At 41.2% G+C, this 18,372-nt stretch overlaps 1 protein-coding gene across 1 annotated transcript in view; it reads left to right on the top strand.

The window, feature by feature from the left end:
* The window catches only part of fat3b (FAT atypical cadherin 3b), a gene marked incomplete at both ends in the record, with an annotated part of 123,892 nt that extends 116,682 nt beyond the window's left edge, over positions 1 to 7,210 (top strand). Inside the window, one exon of the mRNA XM_079509073.1 lies at positions 6,435 to 7,210. Coding sequence (XP_079365199.1) covers positions 6,435 to 7,210 — 776 coding nt within the window. The remainder of the gene's footprint in view (positions 1 to 6,434) is intronic.
* Between the last annotated feature and the right edge of the window lie 11,162 nt (positions 7,211 to 18,372).

The raw sequence follows: 18,372 nt of genomic DNA, 5'->3' as shown, positions 1-18,372 counted from the left end.
AGAACAGATAACACAGATGACACTTCATGATTGAAAACAGTAATCTCCAACAAGGTAGTAATCTCCAACAAGGTTTTTACAAACATAACAGAGCGCATAATGACAGGGGAGCAGAACCAGAGTAAAAGTGTCTGAATAAAACAAAGCACAACAACTGAGAGCTTCACAGTCAGAAGATAAGCCGATCGTTACGCATTGTAACTCTAGTTCTATCTATGATCATAGGCGGAGCCTTCTCAGGCTCAATGGGCTGGTGACTCAACTCTGCTTAACGGCAAAGATGACATTGATGTTTGTTAGAGAGCCTGATAGAGGACCATGCCTGTGTGAAACGTAACTCCATGGTACACTGTGTACATGACATAACTGTAGTTAGAGTGACTGGGGATTACATGCTTCCCATCATAACAATAAATTGATTTATGGTGTTGGCACTGGGCACTATATATATATATATATATATATACATACTTATATATATACTTAAGTAAGTAAAACCCCTATTTTCTCTTTTGTTTTCCCTTTGTTGTAGCTACAGCGCAAATCTAAAGAGTAAATATAGAACCACCTCATAAAACCAAATTAATAGTGCTAATAAAGCAAAAAAATAGACTTGAAAAATGAATAGACTTGAACAAATTAAAAACAAATTAATGTATTTCAAGAGGCCTCATTCCAAGTTTTCAACAGTTCTCCTGAGAACTCATTATAACACGGAGTTCAGAAGAGGAAGGGTTAAGTGTGTGCATGTGAGGAGTGTCCCGATTAGCCCCCTCCATTGGTGGAAAAATGACTCAATATAAAATAAAAATAAAAACGCAATACCACATTGCAAAAATACTCTTTTATTACAAGTAAATGTCGAATTGCGACCCATTGTGAGCTTGTACATTGGTTATTTTTGAATAGTATAAAATAGGACTAAGGTGAAAGTGAACTACAACATGTGCAGCAACAAGCATTATTGTGTTATATCCATTTCAAATAGGACAGATTGTAGACATACTTTACTTGCTAAAATGATTAAAGAACTGCCACCATGCATGTGCATGCATTTCAAATTGCAAACCTCTGGTGAAACATAGTATTAGCAAACACTTTGCGGATCACGGAACAATTTGAATGACATACATCGGAGAGAAAATTGGAGAGAAGTTGACAATGAATATGTATGAGAGAGAAAGGGAAGCAGCCAGTATAGACCATAATGTACAGCTGGTAATCACATGCGGCACCAGTTCCATGCGGGTCTGTAGAAATGTAACTGCATACATTGCTATTGTTATTAGGCAGATTTGCATTCTACTGAGTGCACCTTTCTGGTTGAAAATATAATACATTTAAGTACATTTACTCAAGTACTGTACTTAAGTACAATTTTGAGTTTTATTATTATTATTATTATTATTATTATTTACTTTACTGAAGTATTTCCAATTTTCTTTTAGTTGAGTTACTAGTTACTTTGCAGGTATACATTATTATTAGAAAACATACATTAACCACTTTAGCCCTATTTTATGCATAGGTTATTTGAAAATAGCCGATCTACAAGCTCACAACGCGTCGCATGACCATGAGCTTGTAGATCTGCTATTTTCTAACATTTTAGTACTTTTAATTTTGGTACTTTAAGTATATTTTTATGCCAATACTTTTGTACTTTTACTCAAGTAACATTTTTAACACAGGCGTTGTGTAACAGAGTATTGTTATATTGTGGAATTGCTGCTTTTACTTAAGTAAAATATGAATACTTGTTCCACCACTGGATAACACTAGGCCTCTTCTCGTTAAGTAAAATATGAATACTTCCACCACTGGATAGCACGCCTCTTCTCGCTTTGTGAACTTCAAACTTCTCCAGTCTGTGCTGGAAACCAGGTTGCCTGCAGAGCAGAACAGAACAGAACAGATAAATGCATGACTCACTTCCAATGTCTCTGATTTATGAACTAGCACAACCCAGCATGTTAGGAATGAAGGGCTGATGATAACTTTGCATGATTCTTTTCTAATGTTCCCAAAAATCTGTCAAAGCGAGTCAGTAATGACTCCATGCATGAAAAGCTCAACCAGAATGAGAGATGCAAAACTGTGCTCTAGCTCACATGTTTGTTGTTTGTTGAATGGATTGTTAATTGAATGGAACCCCAATTAGCTGACACCGGGGCGACAGCTAATCTTCCTGCTGGGGTCCATGTGACACAGCCTAGGAAAACGCTTCATTTGACACCAGACAACTTCAATGGACAAATAATTTATGATTGGAGAACAATTTGAAATCATTATTACATTTCCTGGATATAAATAATTTAATATCGACTCTTAGTAACTTGATAGAGGTCATTATGATAATCAGCCTCTGTCTGAATACATCTGGGAGCTGTTATGAAATAAAGGTCACACATGAGAATCGTATATTGGCCAAGTAAAAGGCAGGCATGGCCTGAGCTACTTGGTTTATAGCATGTATTTTAAAAGTACTGATTCATCTGGTTTCCTCCGCCATCGAAATGTGTGTGTTAATGAGTGAATGTATAATGCACAATCTATGTAAAGCTATATACCAGTAAGACGCCCTGAGGGCGAGAAGCGACCTGCGTGCACGCATCCGCCTAGGTGACGGCAGACTGCTGGGCGAGTGCTGGCGCTTTGGCATGGGGGGTCAGATCAATATATGGAATGAATTCTGTACTGGCCATATATGGAGCGTGTCTTGAGTGTACAGGGTTTGATGAGGTCAGATCAACATAAGGAATGTCAGACCAGGTCAGCTCCATATGTGGAGATCTAAGGGTGGCAGTGGGGGCAGTGTCTTGAGTGTACAGGGTTTGATGAGGTCTGGCCATATATGGAGTGTGTCTTGAGTGTACACGGTTTGATGAGGTCAGATCAACATATGGAATGTCAGAACATGTCAGCTCCATATATGGAGATCTAAGGGTGGCCACGTGAGCACTGGGCAGTGTCTTGAGCGTACAGGGTTTGATGAGGGCCCAGGTAGGGCCGGGCCTTAAGTTTTCGGGCCTGTTGGGAACTCTAATTTTCGCCAGCTGCCGGGCGCGGCTGCACTAATAACTTTGGGGCAGACCCGTCTAGAGTTTGAATGGACAGGTATCAATCAAAAGGGGGACATCGAAGAGGAAGGATGGGTGGAACATAATCAACATTTGACATGTCAGAGCAGGTCAGCTCTATATATGGAGATGGAGGCATAATGTCACGAGGCGTGACCATATCTGGAGGTGTAATGTCATGAGGCGTGACCATATATGGAGCTGTGACTGTGACGTGACACACGGAAATGCAGGTTTTCTAGGTAAATGCGTCCTACAGTTGCAATAAATGCACCATTTACTATATACTGTAAATGCACCATTTATAAAATCATATTAATGCCTTTAGCTCCAGCAAGTGAGACTACTTTAATGGTCCTCTCTCAGGTATTCATTTCCCCCCACAGAACTGCTACAGCTCATCAGAATGGAGCTGCTAGAGTTCTAACATGGAATACAAAAAGCAGAACCCTGCTGAGCAGAACATTCTCAGATCTCTGCACTGGGTTCTTTCCAGTGAGTCATTGGATTGATTTTGAATGTTTTCTTATCATATTAATCCCTCAGTGGTCTGGGGCCAAAAGCACATTTTGTTAAGACAAACATGGTGAGGCATGCAGCTTGCTTTTATGTTATATTAAAACAATTCAGGCTACGCATGTTTTTTTTTCTCTCTGTGTTATGCATAATGGTGAATTTTATGGCATGTATTGTTGATTCTGATGGTATTGCATATAAGGACACCCGAAATAATAAACACAGTTTTATGTGTAGAGGTTAGTACCGGTACTGAACAATTGAGGTTCAAAGCTGTTGAGGTGTTTGTTTATCTAGAGTAGCCTCTAGGCGTAGACGAGTTTAAGTGCTTGATCCGGGGGTTAGAGTCCCCTGTGGTGTGTAGATTAAATGTGTGTATGACATTTGCTATACAAATACATTTGTTAGGACTTTCCTTATCTTTGCACAAACATATTTTTTGGAGATAATTCCATTCCTCCAGAGGGAGGATATTTTAGCGAAGAGTTAAAACACATATTGTGTGTCCTTCAAATCTGTTTTCAATTACCTTTTCCATTTATTCTTTGGACTTAAAAACTGTCTGGGCCAGAGTAGATTAAAATGACCCCAAATGAAATATCTCTTTAAGCCCACTACTACAGAGACTATAAAGTATTGTAATTGTAAAGAGCTGTATCCAAGTCCAAACTATGTTGTGCAAAAAGGAATTTATCAATAAAATGAAAAAGATTTCAAAGATGAAAGAGCAAAGAACAAAGGGATTACAGCATCTGAGTCTGCACAAACACTGAATAATAATGCTGTCAATCATGAGCTAATTATTTATTTATTCCAGTGAAATATACAGTATAGTACAATATAATCTTATCACTATGTCTGTCATTCAGACAATATTATTTTGAGAATGACGTTGAAGAATCGATTCCATATATCCCAAGAAGAATAAATATACTTTTCAAGACATAAATCATTTAATATTGACTTTTAGTATGATATAGGCCTCCGTGTGAAGTGAATACAGCTGAGAGCTGTATAACTTGAGAAACGTATCTAGGCCAAGCAAAGGGCATGCATGGTCTGAGCTTCTTGATTTATAACAAGATGATGTATGTTTAAATAAAGGCAGGCAATACCTGTTACCACTATGATGGAATGTGAAGTATGCAATCCCTGTTTAAGGTGCTTATATAAGCTTCTACATTACCTTATATAACAAAGAGATGGAACGGCTAAAGTCAGTGACATACAAAGACTGCAATGCAATGTTGCTGTATACCAGTCTGTGTGTGCGTGCGTGCGTGCGTGCGTGCGTGCGTGCGTGCGTGCGTGCGTGCGTGCACGCGTGTGTGTGTGTGTGTGTGTATGTGCGCGTGCGTGCGTGCGTGCGTGAGTGTGTGTTTGTGTTTATTTTGTCGACTAAAACAATGACGAAAAATATTCGTCGACTACACGAAAACGAAAAAGAACTATGATGACTTAAAACTAAATACATTGACAATGGTGGAGAAGAGATCCAGTAGAACTAAAAGACAAGTCATTTTATGTTTTGTTGTGCTCGGGTGTTGCCCTCTGAATATAGCAGATCTACAAGCTCACAACGTGCCCTGCTGCGACGTGTTACATTGTGAGAATACCACATCTCTGCTACAAAATAAAACAACAACAAAAACAGGACCTATCTGTTCTATATATATATATTGCCTCCCCACTCACTTTCTGCAGTACAGTATGTGGGTCTTCACATTTGCACTCAATTAACCTTGCTATAGTAAGAGAAACATCAATGTGTGTGTTAGAATAATTAGCAGCTGCTACTACTGTATGGCAGGGTGTTCAGTGTTACGCAGTATTGACTTCCAACAATATGAATTCAACTGTGGAACAGGGAGGCATTGTACATTCTCACAGCTGCTTCTGTGGTTACAACTGCAAAGAAGTTCAGACTTTGACAATTTACTTACATGCACAAGATAAGGTCCTGGTGATTAATGTTACTTATGAGGTGTAATTGATATTGCTACGTTCACACTGTCAGCTACAAAGATACAGGCTACCATTCTTTTTTTATTGAAGCCAGGCAGCCAGCGACAGGAAGATACATCTGACATTTGCAGCTGCTGCAAAAGCAGAGCTACAAAGCTACAAAAACGTTGAGCTGGTTTCAACTTCAGCTACAAAGATACAAACACTGTATTCTGTGGACTGAGCTTTGTATCTTTGTATCTTAAGTCACAAGTTATTTAATAGAATAGATGCTTCCCACAACACTTCATACTTGAATGAGAATTATATTTTACTGGTTGGAGATTGATTTGTTGCACTGGTTGTTGTGGTGAACATACACCTTGCAAAAAGAATACAGTCTGCACACTCCAAAGAAGAGGCTCGAAAGGTCACGCCCAATGATGTAAAAGGAACCAGAACATCTCTAAGGTTTGGAGCATGACCCAGTGTGCCTGTGACTTTATTCTTTTTGGATTCTGGCCTCGGCCCAGCACCTGTTTTTTTACTGAGTGGATGTACAGTACATGTGTGCCTTATTGTTTGTTTCAACTCGCAATCATGTTTCACATTGATCCTACTTGACTTATCAAATCAGAATCATGTTCTTTGTGCTATGTCAAATGTGTGTATGTGTTCTGCATACATGGCTGCTGGGTCGCAAGACAAAATCCAGTGTGAACTGGATTGAATAAAGTACTATATCATATCATATAGCATATATCATATCAATTTCCTGTTTCTGAATTCATATCCCATTTGTAATCAAGCATGTATCTCTCCAAGCACACAGCACATGTAACAGAAAACCAGGGGTTTTGTCCTCATAACACCTCTTTACGCTTTCCCCATCAGCGTACTGCTGGGATTCCAGCAGACAGACAACAAGTTGGCTCTCCCCGTCACGCCTGCATCCGCTGGAGGTCGGCTCCTCCTATGGCCACAGCGACAGCCACCAGTCCATCAGACGGGGCAGCAGGCATTCACTCCAGCTGGACTTCCGAGTGACAGGCAATGGCGGCAGGGATACAGATTGCAGAGATCGGAGGTACGACTCGGTTGATCAGAGGACCTGCCATTGGGAGAAGAACCAGTCTGGCGAGTGGGAGAAAAGACCTGACACGCGTGGCGACGAAAGGAGGAGGCACGGCGGGGATCAGGGGCACTCAGGGAGGCACGGCGGGGATCAGGGGCACTCAGGCAGCCGAGGCAGAGATGATGGAGGAGCGGGGACAGATTATGACAACAGCAAAGACCCTCAACAGACAAACGGCTGCAAAGAAAGCATCTACGAGGAGTACATGGAGACCAGTCACGATGCAGAGCAAAACCAAGACCCAGGGAGCGTCTATGACACTCTTCCTCCAACGCGCCGGGCGCACGAGGGACCCACGTCCAGTCCCCCGGACCTCAACCTGCACCAGGCCCAGCTGTTGCCCCCGCTCCGAGCTTGGAAGGCACAGCAGCAGGCAGGGGAATGGAGAGGGCCAGAGGAGGTGGAACGTGGAGGTCTGGGTGGGGACGAGTTAGAGAGACTACTGAGCCTGGTGTCTCTTAGGGCCCGGAGGGCCATGCGTGTAAAGAGGGCATCCACTGGATCAGAACCCACAGCAAGCTGGGATGGATTTTGATGAGCAACATTCCACCCCGTTTCTCCAGTAGATCCCATGTCCCCCTTTGGGGAGTGAGCACCAGAATACATGGCATTGATATTGGGAATATTGATTGATTTGTGACATTTGTACTACAACACATGGTCCAACACAAGACAAGTCTGTCAAAGAAGAACATTCAGAAACATTGTTATAATTGCACACACCCCAATAGAAACCCATACAGTACAATTCAAGTCACTTGCTGATGGTTTAGTGGCTTTAGAGGATTATTATTATGCCGTTTTAGTTAGGTGCACCAGCTATTATCTATTATCATTCAAATAAGGAAGGATTATTGTCGTTTAATTTTCTGACTTGGTATTGTATAAATGATCCATTTAATCATCTCTCTCCCTCCCTCTTGCACACACACACACACACGCACGCTAACACACACACACACACACACACACACACACACAGTTTTTCCTTTTAGTAATATAAACAAATGTGCCACCGGTTGTTTGCCAAAGTAGTGCAATTATTATTACAATGCAGGTTTATTTTTTGAGCGGGGCAAGCTGCTCTGTGTCTATTATTCTATTTCAGTGACGTAAAATTGGATTACATAATCCAAGGTACCGCTCACTTCACACTGGGTGTGATTTTTATACATTTTATCTACATATTTATCACAACATTATTTATTAAAGTAACCCATTTACTTAGACAGTTGTCCACAAGCCTGTTTATAACTACACTCGCATTGGGGTTTAAATCGCATTTTTAATACAAATCAATGTAATAAAATGTTGATGAAGAGTGTCACTTCTTTTTTAAAGCGGCTGGACACCATCCATTGGAAACGACAGCGTTGCAGTTCTGTAAGATGTTATAATTAAGAACTTTGGCTATAATTAAAAACAAAGAAATCAGGTGATTTGTAGTATACTGTATAGCTAAAATGAACAATAGCCATGCAGTACCTAATATAAATGCCAAATAGCTAGCTATAACCTCTTCATCTAATGTTTAGTGTGCAAGCATGTTTTCATATGATCAATTATGCCACTTTTCTTATGATGGTGACCGACTACTAGCTTACTGGAAAGAAAGTGCACAGGACGTGTTTACAAATAGTGAAAATGTAGATTGAGGTTAATACTGTACCCGGAAATACAATTGATAGGCCTATAATAAGATTGACACGTGTTAGTGTTTGAGTTTCTTTGTCTATACGGTTCACAAATGTTTATTATCACATACTATATGACTGTTGTACATTACAGCTGGTAGCAACATTGTAGGTAGAGTGGATAACAATATGAAAAATAGCAAATTAGAAATGCAGGTGTGCTAGCATTTAAATAAAACTAATCCTGTACAGTCTATAATAATGCAAATATACATAGCTACGTATGTATATAAATGGCATAGGTGCATTAATGGCTGTCATCGTGATGGTGGCAGCTTAGTGAACAATATAAGTTCAGCATAATACAAAACACAAAATGTGACACCACAGTCACAGTCCATAGACCTGTAAACTGTAGTTCTGTATACAATATGTAAAAAATTGTATTATCAGGAGAACGATGTGCAGATGGATACCGGCAGAGTAACAGAAGAGAGAGACAGATGGTGCAACGTGGGCCACAGGTAGGATTATAACTAAAGTATGAAATATTTTCAGATGGGATTGTTTCTTGCCGCAGGAAAAGGGATATAACACATTTCTTACAAATTCTGTCCCCACCAGTATTCATTGTACAGTATGTAATGCAGAAATGGCCCTAATGTGTGTCTGTTAATAAAACATCTACTGATGCACAAACCTGGACTGGACAAATCATCAGTGTTGTTTCCTGCAATGGAGTCACTGGGTGTTTCTGGTCTTGCAACAGACACCTGTCCTCCTGGCGACCCGGCCGATGCTGATCAGACTCGATCCGGCCTGTGTTCAAGTGGCATGCTACTGTCTAATTGGGCCTTAGGGTGGCTGGTGAGATGTTAGCAGCGGGTGTTGGTGACACTAGGAACACTGTGGGTTGCCTCTGGGCCTGGCTCCTTCTTCATCTGACCAGAACTGACATCTCATTCTGAAAGATTTTTAAACCCTCCTTGCAGGTTTTACAGCAGTCTGTAGCTTTTAGGGTTCTTCCTGATGGAAGAAGTGGTTTGGGCTGCCAAGGGCCAAAGTCTCTCCGGCCACCCTCTGACTCTCCCGACTCCCGATGACACCCAGAACTAAAAACAGCCTACTCTCTTTAATGTGGTCATTCAGTAATGAACAATATGAATACCATTTCTTCCTCTGTCATGTCCAAATAAAAACATGAAATATAATGGTAAAAAAACCAACCAAAAAAATAATCGTAATTTTAAAACAAAAGAGTCCTGTTAAGTACATAAATGAAGAAGTGATAGTGGAAGTAACTGAGATGTTATGGAGATATGCGAGTCTAGGTTTAATTGTGCATAGAAAATGTGTGTTCCAGCATGCTGAAAGCACACAATTGATGGATTACGGACATAATATTTGGATGAAAATTGAGAAATGTGGATGTACCGGTAGCTATTTTTTATTGTGGAGGGCTCTTTCACACTCAGGGTCCCCTGGGTAATGGGTATGTGCCCAGATTGAACACAATATGGTAAATCTGGGTCTGCACACATCATTTTCCCATAGTCCAAAGTGAGACCACTGAGGTCCCAAATGGCAATGAATGAATAGTTTTATTTCGGTCTTAAAACAACATGTACATGATTATTACAGCAGCAAAGGCATTTTACAGGACATGTTTGGACCGAAAAAGGTATAGGCTGAAGCCGTAGCTTATATAGTGCCTATCCTTTTTATAGTGCCTATCCTTTTGTGTGATTCGCAAAAATCGCAAAACTCTTAATCGATTTAGAAGAATAATCCAAGAAAAAAGTACACTGATATCTTATTGCAAAATACTACAATGTTGGCAAGTGTTATAGTTTTCACTGGAGGGATGGCAGGCTCCACCAACTGTTTGTGTCCCATATGTTGTTTTGCAATGAAAGTGTTGGGTAGTCACTGCCAGCTAGTCATAGATGGATGGACATAATGAAATGTTGTCTTGTGTGTTCCAGTTCTATTCTCTCTCCTACCCTCCTAACAGGAGCCTCAAACTGAAAGAGACGAGACGAGACAGAACTTCATGGAGACGGCGGAACCTCTATTTATTTATTTGTACATATGCCTACAGTGCAAGTGCACGCATCAATGTGTGTGAAACGCAAACAGACATCAGTGACACTCATCACTGCAGGAGAGATCCTCAATACTAACAATTTGTCATGTGTTGGGACATTTGTTTGCCCTCCAGTGAGAACAAAGCAACATAAATCACACTAGACTGGCTCGCATTCCCTTTCAGCACTACATGTATCAATGTACAGTGTACAAAAAAAGAATCACACTCGTGTAAAGTGAGGGGTGCCCAGAAGTTGTATGTATATCAGCGAGATCATGACGTCCTACCTACGTTGTTTTACCTTTAATGCCGGCTGCGCCCTCACACCTCTGTGTTTCACTAGCACCCCTCAATAAAACAAATACAACAGAGTCAGTGTCACGTGCAAGCAAAAAGCTGAGCTTCCCAAGCCTGTGGTTCCTAGTAACAGACATCCCAAGTAGCCATGTAATGCAGGCCATACCTTTCGGGCAAAGCCCTGTTTTCTTCAAACGTCAGATAAGGGGTATATAGGACCATGCAAAAGAAGATTTTCTTCCACAGAGCTGTTCTTTGCGCCTCTAGCTAGTTAAGGTCCAACATAAATCCTCTTATAGCCAATTGCATAATACCAAGGGTGTAAGTGCATGCACTTTTTTTGACTGACACTCTGTCTCTCTCTTCGAAGAGACATAATTTTACTCCTGGGAGCCCTCTTACAGTCTGAGCAGTAGTAAATAGACAGGCATTTTAGGGCCATTCTTTTGGTACACAAACATTCCCATTTCCAAGTTCACAAATTTCAGTAGGCTATGCTGTGCCCTAGGCAGCTTATTCACACCTAACCCTTTTGTATGTAAATAATATTTCACGTATAAATATTTTATTTATACATGAATATATTTTATTCTGCTGGTCTAAAATTACCCGCCCTCATTAATAATATTAATAATAGTATCATAAATACAGTACATAAAATGCATCCAGTTCGCATGCACTACTTAACTTTATATATCTTATGCCATCACACATGGAAATCATATTTTATTTTATACACATTCACAGATGTGTATAAAATATACCCCCCTGAATAGGCCTGGCAGATATGCGCAAGTATCTACTTATTCTCCAACATTCTTCATGACCATGTGCTAAATGAAGGAAGCATGATGGACGCCTCCAACTTGTCTCAATCTCTTTGATCAATTGACCGGGTGCACAGTGCCCACTACACACACTGCACATGGCCATAATTATCTTGTTATGTTATTGTACATAATTCAACGTAGCCTTGTCAGTGTGGGCCCCTCAGTGTGGGGTCTCCCCCACACTGAGGGGACTCCATACACGAACACATCTGTCTGTTGAAATAAATGAGAGGCCAGTTACACAATAGAGGGTGTGTGCATGCTTAAAGTGAATGGCACATCGAGTGGCAAATCGAGTGGCAAAGCAACAGGCAAAGTGAGTTTAACATTGTTTAATGTTGTTTAATGCAATCAGATAGGACTTTTCTGTTTGGATGTATGGGCTGTCAAGGCCAGAAAGTAGTTTTTTGCCACTCAGTAGGCATTCCTGCAACTTCCGGGTTTGATGATGATGTCACACGCATACCCTCTATTGTTGCAAATAAACCAGGGCCAACCAGAGCCAGAAACGGTTACTGAACATGTTTCATTGCCATTTGCCACCCAGTCGTGGCTACCAGAGGATTTTAAAGAGCACGCTTGAAGCCTGCTCCGGGAGTGTCTGCCAATGTGTCTACTTTCTAGGGCAGTGGCTTTCAACCTTTTTCATGTCAAGGTCAATTATTTATTCTGCATTTAAGCCACGGGCCACCATTTGATGACATAGTCTCTGCACCGTCTGCAGACCCAAAACTTGTCTTAGAATATTTCATTGTTGTTGAATATAAGATGTCGTCCATAATTCCATGCTGTATTGATGAGCAGGGGCGGCCTTAGGAATCTGGAGGCCCGTTTCATGACCAAATGAGGTCTATGACATAATTATTCTGTTGATACAGGCATGTTGACACATAGTTTTGACTGTTCAATATCGCTCGCAGCCATTACTCTCAACAATTACGCAGCAACAACACCTCTCCTCATCCTGTCGTCCCTTCACAATAAAGTGTCTCCCATTTACCTCCCAATGCTGCACATTTTACCCAGGTTATTAACAGGAAATAGGTGTAACTTTAACATCGTGGGAGAGAGCAAGGCACCGAGTGAGTGAGAGAAATACATGGATGAAAATACATGGATGAAAATACGTGATGAAAATACATGGATGAAAATACGTGATGAAAATACGTGGATGAAAATACATGGATGAAAATACGTGATGAAAATACATGGATGAGAATACGTGATGAAAATACATGGATGAAAATACGTGATGAAAATACATGGATGAAAATACGTGATGAAAATACATGGATGAAAATACGTGATGAAAATACGTGGATGAAAATACATGGATGAAAATACGTGATGAAAATACGTGGATGAAAGTATGCGATGAAAGAACGTGATAACCATTTGGTTACCGACTCTCCATAATTTAAATTTAACTGGAAGCCCCTCGAGGACCACTGGTGGCCCCCGGACCACTGGTTAAAAAAAACACTTATTTATTCAATTAAGGTTTTGTTTCCAATATGTATTCCAATCTCTACTGATTGAAATCAGAACTATTATATCCAAAATATATTTCTAGACTGTATGTCCCCATATATGAAATAGTGTGTGATGTTGAGAAACACTTTCTTTGTTTTGTTCCAATTGCTATTTGTTATTTGTCCGACATTGTTTGTCTAAAACATTTCACTCTTTTATTTTAATTTTCATCATAGTCAGTCACGTCTTTAAAGAGAGATCCTTTATGTTAAGGTGAACTTCTGGTCAAGTACATTCATGCTATTTACCCTTGCCCCCTTTCCACCAAAATAAGAACTTTAGTTCTAGAACTGGTTCCGTTCCAGATTCTTGGAACCATATGGTGCTTTCACCGGACCATTTATTTTTGGTTCCAGTTCCGAAACAACTTTTAGGGTTTCAGTGGAAACATAACTGAACCGGTTCAACCCCGGTGGAAAAGGGGCATCTATGCATTCAACGGTTCAACATGCTTCCTTAAGCAGAAGAGTGGTAAAAGAGGATAATCTTCACACAGAATTAAGCATCTGAACAGATGGAAGATATGCTGTGAACACTCACTAAGAAGAAGCTCTACCACATTTCATTCATGGTTTAGACAACTATTTCTCTGACAGGGATTACACAACACGTTCCAAATGCACATCTGGACTTTCCCTCTGTTCTATCCGTCTCTCCATCTCCCTCTCCCTCCACTACCTCTCTTTGTCTCTTTCTGTCTCCCTCTCTGTCTGTCATGAAAGCATGAAAAAGCACAGAGAGAGAGAGAGAGAGAGAGCGCTAGGGACAGAGAGAGAAAAACACAGACAGACAGACAGACAGACAGACAGACAGACAGACAGACAGACAGACAGACAGACAGACAGACAGACAGACAGACAGACAGACAGAAATAGACAGAGACCGCAATGGGGCAGAGGAAGGGCATATAAACTAGAGACAGGAGATAGATACAGAGCAAAGCAATGCACAGCTAAACCATGTGTTAATTTTAACTCTTGTATATTCATATACACCTGCGTACGGTCGGAGGACAGACCCTTTGGCTCTTCCGGTTTTTGAGAGAACCAGGTGGTGTTTACACTACGGAGGCATCTATAAGCCACTTACAAACCCATGTCCCCCCCCCCCCCCCCCCCCCCCCATGCAAATGTCAAAATAGATAAAATACACACACACACACACACACACACACACACACACACACACACACACACACACACACACACACACACACACACACACACACACACACACACACACACACACACACACACACACACACACACCTCTCTCTCTTTCCCTTTATTTCTGCTCAGATCACCATAGTTCCTCCCAGAGTCTGCCCAGACACAGCAGAGACGGGGGTTACATAAAATGAGAAGGAAAGCGATGGATAGCTCATGGAAGTTAGGAGAAAGATTGGATTGTAGGGTGGAATAGGATGGGATTGGGGGGTATGAGAGGACAGATTACAATTCTGCAATTCCTGCTCATTGGGAGGTGGTGTTGTGGCATGATTACACTCTACATGCCCATGCAGGATTATACACACTGTTAAATCCTGAGAGTGTACAAATGGAACCAAATTGACCATTTGGTTCCATTTGTACACGCTTAGAGTTATATTAACACTCAGGATTTTGCTGTGAATTCTCCAGCCTGACCGTGCTGCCTGCAGTGCATCTGCCTCAGAAAACAGCACACACGCACGCACGCACGCAGCCATGCACGCGCACGCACGCACGCACACACTTGTGGACATGGTACTGTTTACCTACTGTAGTTGATGCCACAAGCTATTTAATCAAATGCATTATTTATGCATAAAAAAACATAATGTTCAAACCGCTTCAAACATGATACAATGGCCATACATGTTGCTAAGAAGAGCCAGGCAACAGGGCTTGATTTTCTGTGCCCCCAGATGTAATTCAAAGTGAGAGTGTCTGTTACTGACTGTATGCATGCATACCTGTGTGCCTGTGTGCGGATTGCAACGCATTGAGCTTGTAGATCGATAAAATAGGGCTTAAGTGGTTATTGGAATCTACAAAAGCTGTCAAATAATTGTAGTGGAGTAAAAGGTACAAGATTTCCCTCTGAGATGTAGTGGAGTAATAGTATGAAGTAAAATTGTAAAACGTGCTATTAGTACTTGAGTACTCTGGACACAGAGGTGGGACAGATCACAATGAGAAGGAGGAAGAGAGGGATTATAGTTCTTTCCAACAAAGTCTGGCTACACCAAGAACCAACTGCTGTTCCTAACAATGCAGACTGTAACTTATCATACTTCCCATGCTACTGTAGGCCTATACTGAGCAAGCATTTACTGTATACTAGTCAATTGGTTAATCCAAGCCAGCTGTGCCTCATCACCAGGTTGTCTGTATTCCTGAATGGTCTGCATTTTTAGTGCCAGCATGTGTCAACTTTATCCAAAAGGCTTTACATTCTCCCTCTCCCTCTCTCACACGCACGCACGCACGCACGCACGCACGCACGCACGCACGCACGCACACAGACGATCACTAGCTGGAATATTTAGTATGCAAAATGCAAAAGGCAATCGTAACCAATCTGAATGGAATCTGAAAAAGCTGACAGATACAGCTTGATCACGTGACCACAGAAATAATGTGCAACGATTTGTGTCAGTTATGGACAAATGTGTTTTGAAGAAAACGGAGGAAAATCATGTCAGGCGGAAATGGGCCTTGCCTATAATGGGAGTTGGAAAGAAAAGAAGGAAAGAAAGGTTTTTATTGTACTTATACGGTTTAAGAGTCAAACGTGAAGGGCCATGTTATAGTGCCACTATGTAGCTCAATATGAAAAATCTGGGGAAGAGTGACTTGGCCAACTGGGAGTGTGTGCGCAAAGTTTCACTCTGATTGGTCCAACAGTCCAACGACACGGACACACGGAGGGACAGGGGTGAAAAGAGATAAACTGTGTGTGTATCTTGTATATTCTTGTACCAAATGGTCCTCACAGAAAAGTGAGAAAAAGTGAGGACTATCTATTTTGTTTTGGAAGTTAGAGGCATAGCAAAGAATGAAGTTATGAGCTGGCAATGGAATTTAATGCACACATGGTGAACATATACCTATAAAACTGTGTGTAGACAGACAGACATTTAATGTTCCCAAGGGAAATTCAGTTGCCAGCAGTACTACAGTAAAGATGAAACAAAATTACAGATATTACTGTACCTGTAATCTTTTACAGGTTCTCTTTAAAAGAGAACATCATGTATAGAATACGTAAAAATATGGTACCAATATAATATTAAAAGGCAGTGTGTGTGTGTGTGTGTGGGGGGGGGGGGGGGGGGGTGGGGGGCATGTGTGTGTGCAGGCTTATGTGCATGATTGAGCATACATTATACTGTGGGTGTATTGAGTATGTAGCTGTACTGTATGTGTCAATGTCTAGTTGGTCACGCCTGTCTGTGTCACTAACATGATGCATGCATGCAGATGAATGACCTTGTCTGTGTCACTAACATGATACATGCATGCAGATGAATGACCTTGCACTTGCAGTCAGAAGTTGCCCACATCCATCCATCTGATGCCATGCACCCAGAGCTTTATCCACAGCACTCAAATCACACATTATTCTGAGAAGAAACTGATCAACCAGTTTAATGCATTGATTGACCACATCTCTGTAACATCCTGTGTTGGTTTCCTGCCTGAGGACATGTTCTATGTAAATCTGTCCTCACAGCCCTTACTGTCCTGTTGCTGTTTTCTGACCTGCTCCAGTAAAATGCCTAAAACCGAAAGAATTGGTGAAAAAGAAATGCATGGTGTTTAAGGGATATTTCATGTCATCTACTCTGGCTTTTGTGAGCACCCCAGACAGTTTTTAAGTTGCTTGATTCAGTATTTAGATATTTGATCTTCCTATACAAACCCATTGTATTGTACCTTCAAACTCCATTTTACCCATGATGGATTCATCAAAAACAACCGTTCTTGCATGGTCCTTGCGACTGATATTCCTTCTATGCGAGACCGTGTTTTTTGAATTACTTTTTTAATTTTTGGGAAAATGTAAAAAATAAAATTGATGATAATAATAATAGTGATGATGATGATGATGATGATGATGATGATAATAATATTATAAAATACATTTCTATTGCATTGTTGTGGTAAAGTACAAAAGCTGTGAAAGATTATAGGTCTTGCATGAAGAAAAGTGAAAGGTCCAGGATCCAGACAGATAGGCTATGGGTTTGATAAACCTTTGATCAGCTGCAGTCTGTGGCTCGTCAGATGAGCCTTTTGTCAACATGAAAACATATTTGTCTGAAGGTGGCCCGCGTAGGAAGGTATAGGGAGAACTTGACCGCCAAGGTGTGTGTGGGTTGCTTTCATAGCCATGCGTTTGGACAATACATTTCATTCATGCTGTGGTCATTTTTGTTGTGGCTTCTCTAGTGGTGGACCATGCATGCAATACCAGGTGAAATCGATTAGCCTAATCACAACCAGGGCCTTTTAATTAGTCCACTAGTATTTAATGTGAATGAATCATTCACAATCAATAACCTGATGGAGTACATCAATTATATGCTACAGCTCCACGCACTGCACAATCATGGCTGCATTTTGCGTAAATAATGGTGTGTGTCAGCGACTAATTATGTCCACTTTTGTACCGACTGGTCTGACTGTGAGGTATGCTACATACAGAGTACAGTATAGGCTTAAAGCGACCTGACACATTGCTGGGGAACCATTTACAGCGCCTCAGGGCGATGTGGTGACATTACATTACTTAAGAAAAAGAAAAGTGACCCTGGGAGGAATGTGCCTATTTAAGCGCGAGGCATGTCAGCGTAATTACTCCACTTGAACATGATGCGTAAAAGAGATAGCTAAGTTCAAGTTCAGATCAGAGGGAAGAGGAGCCGGACCCGGGCTATATAAACCAGCCTGGCTGCTGATCGCTCTGACTCTGAGTAATCGCCCTCTTTGAGTATGAGACAGAGCCGACGGGAGAGAGAAGCTCCTACCGCTGTGAGACTGACCCTCAGCCCGCAGGTGGAATCTATCTCCGAGGACTTGATGTCCAGTGACAGTCAGTGATTGTGCCAAAGCGCGACGCACATAGCGCCCGTTTCCCTGCATCGAAGTGTTTTTCAGGTTTGGCGGAATATAATGCAAGGAGCAGCTTAAGGGAGGATATGATTTTCTGCTTAATTGCCAGGTTAGCCGATATTACATTTTGAAGTGTTCAAAAACCCAACAAAACTGTCAGACGCTCGGAGTGGACGAACAAGGCTATACTGTAGCCTACCCATCGCATCGACAAC

This window comes from Electrona antarctica (assembly GCF_951216825.1).
Source record: "Electrona antarctica genome assembly, chromosome: 8".
Taxonomy (NCBI): Eukaryota; Metazoa; Chordata; class Actinopteri; order Myctophiformes; family Myctophidae; genus Electrona; species Electrona antarctica.
This window is presented reverse-complemented; position numbering and strand designations above follow the sequence as displayed.